At 39.9% G+C, this 10,191-nt stretch overlaps 1 protein-coding gene across 1 annotated transcript; it reads right to left on the minus strand.

Moving 5' to 3' along the window:
* Positions 1-6,386: 6,386 nt before the first annotated feature.
* LOC133391974 (uncharacterized) lies at positions 6,387-8,010 on the minus strand. Its single transcript, XM_061649452.1, has 2 exons — positions 6,581-8,010; positions 6,387-6,506 (listed from the first exon to the last, which is right to left on the minus strand). Exons 1-2 carry the CDS (start codon positions 7,745-7,747, stop codon positions 6,501-6,503), a joined length of 1,173 nt encoding a protein of 390 aa, XP_061505436.1. The 5' UTR covers positions 7,748-8,010; the 3' UTR covers positions 6,387-6,500.
* Positions 8,011-10,191: the final 2,181 nt, after the last annotated feature.

Raw genomic sequence — 10,191 nt, forward strand, 5'->3', positions numbered from 1 at the left:
CCTTCGGCACAACTTTCACAGTTGTTGATAGACTCACGCGTATCGGAGAAATTAAACGTCCCATCAGCTTTCTGGATCTTTTTGAGCCCGCCGTAACTCAAATGTCCCATTCTGCGATGCCATTCATTCGATTCCTCGTTCATTGCAAGTACACATTTGACATTGCTGGCATCAACCTTGTATGTTCCACCCGACGCCTTCGCCTCAATAATAAGCGTTCCATCCGGTTTGCTAAAAATCCTGCAAATACCATTTTCTAATTCAATGCGATGCGATCGCGAGATCGAATCAAGCGACATTAAATTAGCTTTTAACGCGGGCACATACAAAACATCATTTAAGGTTATTTCTCGACCATCTATAGAAAGGTACGCCGTACCAACACCAGCAACATTCAGCTTTCTATTGTCAGCGACAGACACTCGTTCTACGTTCGCCTTTCGGAAATTTCCGAGAATTTCCCGTCTCGCTGTCATGTGACGTGACGCGCCGCTGTCCAAATACCAATCGTTCATGTATTGGTGCTGCTTCGACGCCATCAAAAATGCTGACGCAAACCTTGCATCAGCCGACGCTGTTGTCTCTCGATTTCCGGAACCTGACGGACGCTGTGGACATTTGCTCCTGAAATGCCCCATTTTACCACATCCAAAGCATTTGATCCGGCTCAAATCGCGACTCGATCCACCGGATTTCTTCTCTTCTTCTTTGCGGGATGTGCCACTGTAAAATGCCGTGCTCTGGTTCTGATGGTTGTTCATAGGTGTCAACTCCAACAACCCTGTCTTCACTCGCTCGACCGTGATTTCCTGCCCACTGCCAATTAAACTTTGACGAAAAGATTCATATTCATTGCCCAAATTACCCACCATAAATAGCGCCACTATGTTGTCTTCGAAAGTGATTCCCACTTCGGTGCATCGTCGCCATGCTTCCATCATCCGTCCGATGTATTCGTCGTTCGAATTGCACTCCGAACGATACGTGTGTGAAAGCGTCATGACCGCCTGCAGGTGCAGACCCTGGCCGGATTCAGCGTACGTCTTCCGCAGCATCTCCCATATTTGAAGAGGGGAATCATCTTTCCCGAAGTGATGCGTGACATGATCTTCGCAAGCCAGGAAAATCCATCCTACTGCTCGCGACAGCTTGTCCTCGTCCTTCTCGGTGTTTGGGGCTGGCTGAACACATTTGAACAGGTCACGCGTACGAAGAAACGAAAGCATCTTCTTTTCGCAGGTCGAAACATTTGATCGTCCGTTCAATTTATCGAAATTGATAGTGTCTTGGCTCATCTTCACTAACAAAATTTCACTGATAAAATTGGAAAAGTCTCTAGCTCACAAAAACACGACGAAATTACTTGTTACACACTTCACGGCCTGGGCCCATAACCTGTTGATATTAAAATAACTGAGGCCTTTGATTTAATGTGTAACAATTAATAGTGCTTTATTTCTTCACTGTACGTCCGTTCGGTAGAAAGTCCAAAAAGCGAGAGAGTGTATGTGGTGCCGCTTGCACCGCGTGTAGTTTCCGGCTGTCAAAAGTTCAGATCGCTGTGACAGCCCGTTCTGCCAAGGTGAAGAGATCTTTCAAGCTGTGACAATAAGGCGGAACTTTTCCAACAAACATGTATGTCTTGTTTGTCTGTTTGTGACTGACAGTGCACCACCATATGATCACCGACAAACCGACGTGACACTTCGAACAAAATGAGCTTCAAAAGTTGTCTCCTTATTTCAAATGAAAATAAGTTAAACACTAGCGTCAACTCTATAATGATTCGCTTACTACACTGAGACAGAGACGAAACTGCTAAATCCCCTTTTTGTTTTTCTTCGCAAATTCCAATGCGTATTGTTTTATGTACTTCTCACATCTTTTGCATTGATTTGGAAACTTATAAAATGATTTTCCTGGGTGTTTTGTCCAATAATTCTCACAAAATCTTGCCTCACACTTCCTTCGCAATTTGTATTTGGAAAAGTTGTTTACATCGAAGCAGCAGTGAACAGAGTTTACTTTGACAGAAGTGATCGCCTCACTGGTAAATGACAGTACTTTCGAGTGGGACACTTTTGTAAAGCCAGTTTCACGTCGGTTTGTCGGTGATATGATTTTATGGGTTTCCCAAGTGCCACAAATCCACTAAACGGCCACTAAACGGCTTCTAAACGACTCAAGTTCTCTACCTAAACGGAATATAGAAAGACTTCGTTTAGCAGACGGCAAACGACTCATGCATTCTAAAAATAGCGAAAAAGCTGGTGGCGCTCTCTGTTGATGGGATACCCCAACCAGTTGAGCTTCATCGCTTGGAGGAGAGCTTTCTCATTTCCTCTGTACTGTTGTATGGTTTCGCATTGAATTTATGCATCGCTAGAACTAGAACGGCGATACGATTGTTTAAATACTAAACTCCAACGGACACCACCAGCACTGAAGCAAGTGAGATTTGAGTAATGGTCGTTGGTGTTGATACCCACGTATCTGACCACACGACCATTCATATGGGTTTTTGCTCAGAAAGTGAGAAGGCTATATAGGTCATGATTAGATGAAACTTGTCTAAACACATTGCAAGAAAAGGATAGCAAATATAATGATGAGTTGTAATACGCCATCTATTGATCAAACCAATGAAGCTGTGGAGCTTTCATTTTTTTTCTATGGATATTCAATTTTCCAGTCGTTTAAGCTTAATCTGTGGCGCTTGGGTTGTTCAAGGTGGATTAAAAATATCAGGTAGTGGATAAGGGCACTTGGGGGGTCGCCATAGTTGAGGGACTTTACGTCATTTTAAAACCGTTAACCATTGGTTTCCGCACACAAAGCCTAGCAAACCGAACAGATTTCTTTGTTATTATGTGCATTTTTGTGTGTCTATTGATTTTATCGAAAAAATGAGATATGTTAACTAAAGATTTGATGATTTGTTTATGCACGAAGTTTAAAATCATGTGAGTAAGAGTTCAAATCTCACTTAAATTGACGATGCGGCACGTAGATAATGAGTAATTAATGTAAAAATTTAAAAAAATAATGAGTCTGTAATCTTTCTTAATTTCGGAAGAATTAACTGAAGGCTGAAGAATTGCGTGTTTTCTGTTTTAGCGCTCAATCACGAATGACATCTCTATTTGACAGTATTGCCTGAGATACTTAAACCTAGGTGTGATCGCACAAACAAGATGTACATATAGAAAAGGTGTATGTGTAAGGATGTCAAGGTGTATGTGTGAGGTATATACAAATTCGAATTTCTAATTTCTACAGCTCGGCCATCCTGACGAGAAATTGACCTCAATTTTTCCTGCATATGTATAGCCCTACCCTTAATCTTAAGTGTAGCTTTATGAACATATTCCGATCAAGCTCCCCCCAGAGGCACTATCCATCTTCTCAACTTGTCCGACTCCAACACTCCATCATATGGTATTTGCGTCATTTGTATTCCATCGATATCACGTATAACATATCTGTCATTAGGTAAACGTTTGTGGATAACGTATGGACCTTTATATCTGGCAATGAGTTTTTTGTTTGAATTTGGTGTGTTATCTACATTTTTAATTACAACAAACTCTCCTTCATTGAATACGGGAGCAGGGCGATGGTGTTTAGCATGTTGTTTCTCATTATTTTGTTGTGATTTTAAAATATTGAATGATGCTTCTGCACGTATAGTTTCTAAATCTGAAAATGCTTTGTTTTTGTCTTCTAAATATTCGGTCAATATATCTACTGAAGGGCCTCGTTGGTTAACACCAAACAATAGCATAGAAGGGGAAAAACGAGTGGACGAATGAATGGTATTATTAAGAGCGTATTCTGTAGATAGCAAATGGGTCACCCAATCTACATGGTCGGTCTGATTTGATAATTTGCTCAATATGGGACGAATAATGCGATTGACCCTTTCCACTTGACCATTAGCTTGTGGTGATCCTGTGGCATTCAACACATGGCTAATTCCGCGAGAAGAAAGGAAATTGGAAAATGCGGCTGAAGTAAAGCATGTACCTCGATCGCTAATTATTCTTTTAGGTCGACTGTAGTAAGAGAAATATTGTTTTAGAGCATTGCACACCTCTTTTGTACTAGTGGAAGTTGTTGGATACAATTTAACGAATTTCGTAAATGCGTCTATTACTACCAATAAGTATTTTTTCTTTAAAGATGATGTAGGTAGCGGTCCAAAATGGTCAATGTGCAAGGTATCAAATGGGTAAGGTTCTTTTTGGATGCTATGAAGGTTCCGATTATTTACTCTAGATGGAGCAGAGTGAATAATGCACTTCAAGCAGTTATTTATAAAGTTTATTATCCGTGTTTTTCTGTTAGGAAACCAATAATTCTGATCTATTTGGTTGCAACATTTTTCGGCTCCCAAATGACCTATTTGTTCGTGTATTGATCGTATCAGATTATTAACCATTTCTGTTGGCACGTATAATTTTAGCCTATTAGAAGGTGATCGTTTGAATACAATACCGTCTTGTAATTGGTAACCTTCGACATCCGTCGTCTCTAACTCTTTTTTCAGAGTTTGGATAAGCGGATCCCTAGCCTGAGCTACACGTATTTGGAAGTCAATATCAACATCATCGAAGGCAGCCAAATGTTCCAGTCGGCTTAATGCGTCTACATGACTCATTGCTAATCCAGGGCGATGTTGAATAATGTAATTATAATTCTCCAGGAACAGTGACCAACGTGCTATCTTTGCGGACGAATTTCTATTTTTAAGCGTTTCTACCAGAGAATTACAATCAGTCACTATCTTTATTGGAATGCCGTGTACATAGGTATGGAAACGTTTGAGCGCATATATAACGGCCAATGTTTCAAGCTCGTAGCTGTGCAATTTAGCTTCATCAGCCGAAGTGGTTTTGGAAAAATACGAAATAGGGTGATATCTACCATCATCCTGTTTTTGCAAAAGCACAGAACCAAAAGCTATCGAACTTGCGTCACAGTGAAGTTCAGTTTCGCGTTTAGGGTCGTATATGGCAAGCACCGGAGCTACTATCAATTTATCTCGGAGTGTTTCAAATGCTTTTTTACACTCATCATCAAAAATAAATGGAACATTGTTTTTCAAAAGATTAGTAAGTGGTTTTGCAATACTAGAGAAATGTGGAACAAACCTCCGGAAAAACGAAAAAAGACCTAAACATTGTTGTACCTGTTTTGTGTTCTGAGGAACAGGATAGTTTTTGATAATTTTTACATGATTATCGCTAGGACATATACCTGAATGATTGGCCTTGTATCCTAAGTAATCCAATTCATCGTAAGCAAACTTACATTTATCAAGCCGTAGCTCCAACCCATTATTTCGTAGAGTATGCAAAACTTCACTAACTATTTCAAGATGTTCTTTAAAGTCTTGAGAAGCTATGAGAATGTCGTCAATGTATACAACCAGCTTTTCATTCTCGATGAATTTCCGCAAAATTGTATTAATGAAACGCTGAAATTCAGCTGGCGCGTTTTTTAATCCGAAGGGCATACGCGTGTACTCGTACTGGCCGTCTGGAGTAACAAACGCTGTGAATTTAATTGAATCCTCGTCCATTGCCACTTGATGAAAACCACTCTTTAGGTCTAGTAACGTAAAGAATTTTTTATTGCCCAAGTGTTCTAGGCACGTCTCTATGAGTGGAAGCGGGTAGTTGTCGCGGATTGTTACTTTATTAAGAGGTCGGTAGTCGACACACTTACGAATTTCGCCATTTTTCTTCCTAACGAGTACCAGTGCGGAAGCATAAGGAGAGTTACTGGGTCTTATTATATTTTTCTCTAATAAATCCTTCACAATGACTTTTACTTTATTCCTTTCATCGAAAGAAAGTCGTCTAGGCTTTGTGAAAATAGGAGTATCATGAGTTAAGCTAATTCGCATTTTATGAGCAGATGGTATTATATGTTTATCCGGAAAATTAATGTAATTATTGGACACTATTGATCTTAAAGCAATGCCTTGTTCTTTAGAAAGATGTTCTCCAACATTTATAGTGCTAGCCTCATCGCTAATATTTATAGAACACATTTCAGAAAAAGTTGTGTCATATTGTTGTTTATGTTCAGATTTGTCTGATATCGAAATGAATTTTGAAGAAATATTGGGATCGGACAATTTCGAATCTTTGCATACCTCTGGTAAGGGAGCCTGGATCGAAAAACCCGGTTTTTTTAAGTTCAGAATTTTATCTTTATTTAAATTCATCAGCATAAGTTTGCTGTAATGTTTACGGAATTGAGCGAGTGTGATGCTAAATTCTGATAACAAATCTCTCCCTACTATCATGGATAGGGACATGTAGCTTTTTGGTAAAATATAGAAATTGTGAATGAATGTTTGATTACAAAAACTAAGTTTTAGCTGTACTGTTCCAAGAGTTTGTAAATTCACATTTCCTATTCCTCGAAATCCACTTGGTTGGGGAGCGCTTAGTTTTGTAACCGGAACAATGGCTTCATTTATGAAGCTTTTAGAGCTACCGGAATCAAAAAGAGATGTTATAATTAACCCTGGGCTCCAAACATTGTTTCTCTTAAAAGCTACACTTACCTCCTGATAGGCCTCAAGTTGAACGAAGTTTCCATTTTCCCCAGAATCTAGATGCGCTGTTTCATTGTCGTTGCCCTGTACCGCAGCAACCGTTAGTTGACGTATATCTGGGACAGGACAGTTGCGAATGACATGTGATGTGCTACCACATCGGAAACAGGAACCCGGAGCTCGGCGAGGTTGTGTGCATTGCGATGAATGATGTCCATGATTCGAGCAGTTATAACATCGAAGAGGTTCTGTCGTCGTTTGTCTTGGTGGAATCGGTCTCGGGGAAATGGTGTTGATGTGAGATGGGCTGCGGCGTTCTGGGTTTTTGCGCAATAGAAGATGGGATTCATATCGCTTAATGTTATCAATCAGGTCGTAAATATCGCGGTAATCCTTGGTCACAAGGCTATCATAGAGAGGGTCACGAGAAAGTCCTCTGATGACATAAGTTATGATAGCCTCCTCACTCACGTGGCCTGACATTCCCAGCGCATTTACTCGGTATACATAGCTTGTGTACGACTCAGAAATTTTCTTGTAGACCGATGCTAATTGGCTATGAATAACGGCTTCGTTACAGCGATCAGGAAAAGCCTTTTTAATTGTGTCAGCGAATTCGTCGAATGTCTTCAAAGTGTTACGGAAGCCATTGTACCATTCGCTTGCTGCTCCAGTCAACCGACTGCCTGCATATAAAAGCATCGTGCGATCCTGCCATCCATATAATTCGCTATTGTAGCGAATCGTATTGATCCACTTATTGATACCGAGGCCGTCAGAAAATTCCGGTATCAAATGTTTCAACTCCTCGGGATGAACCAATCGACCATCCGTAAACGTCTGCCGCTGTTCCATTTCCATAATTTTTGCTCGTAGCGCCATTAATTCCAATTGATGAGAAGTTGCGTCGAATGAAGCACCTTGCGTCGAAGATGTCGGAGCAGCTTTGTCTTTCATCAAGATGGCGGCTGCTGCAACGTGGTTTCCATTGTTCGTCACTTCGTCTTCATCTGCACACACTCTTTGAGGAATGAAATTCTGGGTTGATTGTTCCTCCATTTTGTTTTTCGGTACACTTTGCTCGTACAACATGCGTAGTTGTGGTAAAGTTGCTTTCGGAGGCACTTCGATGTTAGCAACTTCCAAAGCACAAAGAAGTTCCTCTTTTGTAAGCATTTTTCGGCACAAACGGTTTATCCCACTTCTGAATTGTAATCTTTCTTAATTTCGGAAGAATTAACTGAAGGCTGAAGAATTGCGTGTTTTCTGTTTTAGCGCTCAATCACGAATGACATCTCTATTTGACAGTATTGCCTGAGATACTTAAACCTAGGTGTGATCGCACAAACAAGATGTACATATAGAAAAGGTGTATGTGTAAGGATGTCAAGGTGTATGTGTGAGGTATATACAAATTCGAATTTCTAATTTCTACAAGTCCTTATTTTTTATCATCAAAAATGTCGAAAACACAATTAATTATAGTAAAATTCGCAGAATAACACAAAATAACACACTTTAATCCATGTTTCAATGTTAAATAAAAACTCGCAATGTGCAAAATATATTTTTAAAGAATATTTAATCGAAAAAATGAGGTAGATAAATTATATGAACAAATTTAATATATGCAAAACAGTTTGAATCTTGGGGACCATACGTCAAGTGACGAATTGTCAAAATGCACTAGAGTCCACCACCTGATATTTTTAAATCCACCTTGGGTTTGTTCGAGTTGAAAGTCGTGTTCGATTGGTGCCAGAGCACTGCCTTATGCGAGCTCACAGATTGATCGAAATTGTTTGACAGGATCAGTGTGTCCAGATTATTTTGGCAGTTTTCGGTAGGAGCACCAACATTTTATCTGTAGTGTTCGGTAAGTGTTTCAATTAGTATCGGTAGTATTCGGTATTCGGTAGCTTTTGAAGTGTTAAGCGGAAAGGGGGGGTGCTAATTTGCACGAGAAAATGTATCCTGTCTTTAAATAGAAGATGCATCAGATTCGGTTCATTATGGTCACACGAATGATCCCTTTCTGAAGTGTTGATCGGAAAATTGTACTAGGGATTCTACGCAAATGAAGTATTGAGATGCATATTTCCTTTTGAGTGGTTGCGATTCCCTTTTCTCGGGGTTCCACGCAGCCGTTTAGAACCAGTCGCAGTGGCAGTGCTAACTCGAGTGCGATTTTATCGTATGTGCTGTCAGCAGCTATTTAGATTAATATTGCGATTATTTTGATCACCGCTCTCTAACGGTACTTGTTCCGACGCAATGCGTTGCGATGTTGCCAAAATGTATGGGGTTTGACAGACGCATGCGTTAACGACGCACGACGCAGCGTCAAAGTAGAAAAATTTCTATTTCGACGCACGTCGTGACGCGTCTGTCAAAATGGTGTAACCATATCGGGTGAAAATCGATATTTTTTCACGTTAAATTGTTTCGAGCGCAGTTTTGCGTGTAGTTGGACTACTAAATAATTTTATTAACAAAACAAAATAAATGTAGAGAAAGTAATTTCGTAATTGCTGCAAAACAGGTGTGTGCGGGTCAGTATGCAATATGCAATAAAAAAGCGAAAACATGCTTTGCACTGTTTTATGCAGAACTGTAAATGATTTTCCAGTTGTAATTTAACATTATAATCACATCAGAACCTATAAATAAGAGGCATTATTACTGATTGTTGATGTTTTTCTTTGTTAAATGTGTTGACATATCCATGCAGAACGCAGCGAACAAATACCAGCGTGCGTCACGTAATGCGTTGCGATACGCTGCGTCGGAACAAGTACCAAGCCCTTAGGGCGGTGGCAACGCTTTTTCGCATGCGATTTTATCGGACGGCCTGTCAAATTTTTATATGGGAATTGACAGATAACGTCGGACGACGAAATCGCACGTCCGACGTTATCTGTCTAATCCCATATAAATCTCGTCCGATAAAATCGCATCCGATGAGCGTTGCCACGGGTCTTAGTGAGTTGAACGTAACAATAATGATAAAAAATATACGTTTGAGTTTGTTTCTACACATCGTGTATAATTACATCGGCATATTTTGTTTTATTCTGCCGTATGACAAAATCGCACGTCTTACAATACCAGTCAAATACGATATAAAATTTTAGCAGCACGTCCAATTACATCGCATCTCATGAAGTACAGACACGAGCCTTAGTTGTCAGTGTTGAACTTCTGGTTCTGGTCGCTATTGATTTCCATATTTCATATGGAGTTTACTGCATATTATCATATGGGAAATGGAGGAATTTTCGGTCAGTATTATGAGAAAATCTGTGATTTTCGGTAGGCATATAAAAAATCGGTAGGAATACAGATAAGGAAACGGTCAGAACCTCGCCGAATGCGATTTAACCACATGCGGCAAGAAATGAGTTATCTTGATTTTCTAGGTTTTTAAGCTATTGTTATGATATTTCATTGTTTCTTCATAAAGATAAACATTATTTGATATGATTTTAGACATTTGACATCTGAAACAAAAGCGCATGCGGCGATGCGGCAATATCCAATGATTTTGATTTTGCCGCATCGCCGCTTGCGGCAGATTTGTAGGTGCTGTCATTAACGTCAAATTGGCAGTAGGCTTGTGA

This window comes from Anopheles gambiae, chromosome 2 (genome assembly GCF_943734735.2).
Source record: "Anopheles gambiae chromosome 2, idAnoGambNW_F1_1, whole genome shotgun sequence".
Lineage (NCBI taxonomy): Eukaryota > Metazoa > Arthropoda > Insecta > Diptera > Culicidae > Anopheles > Anopheles gambiae.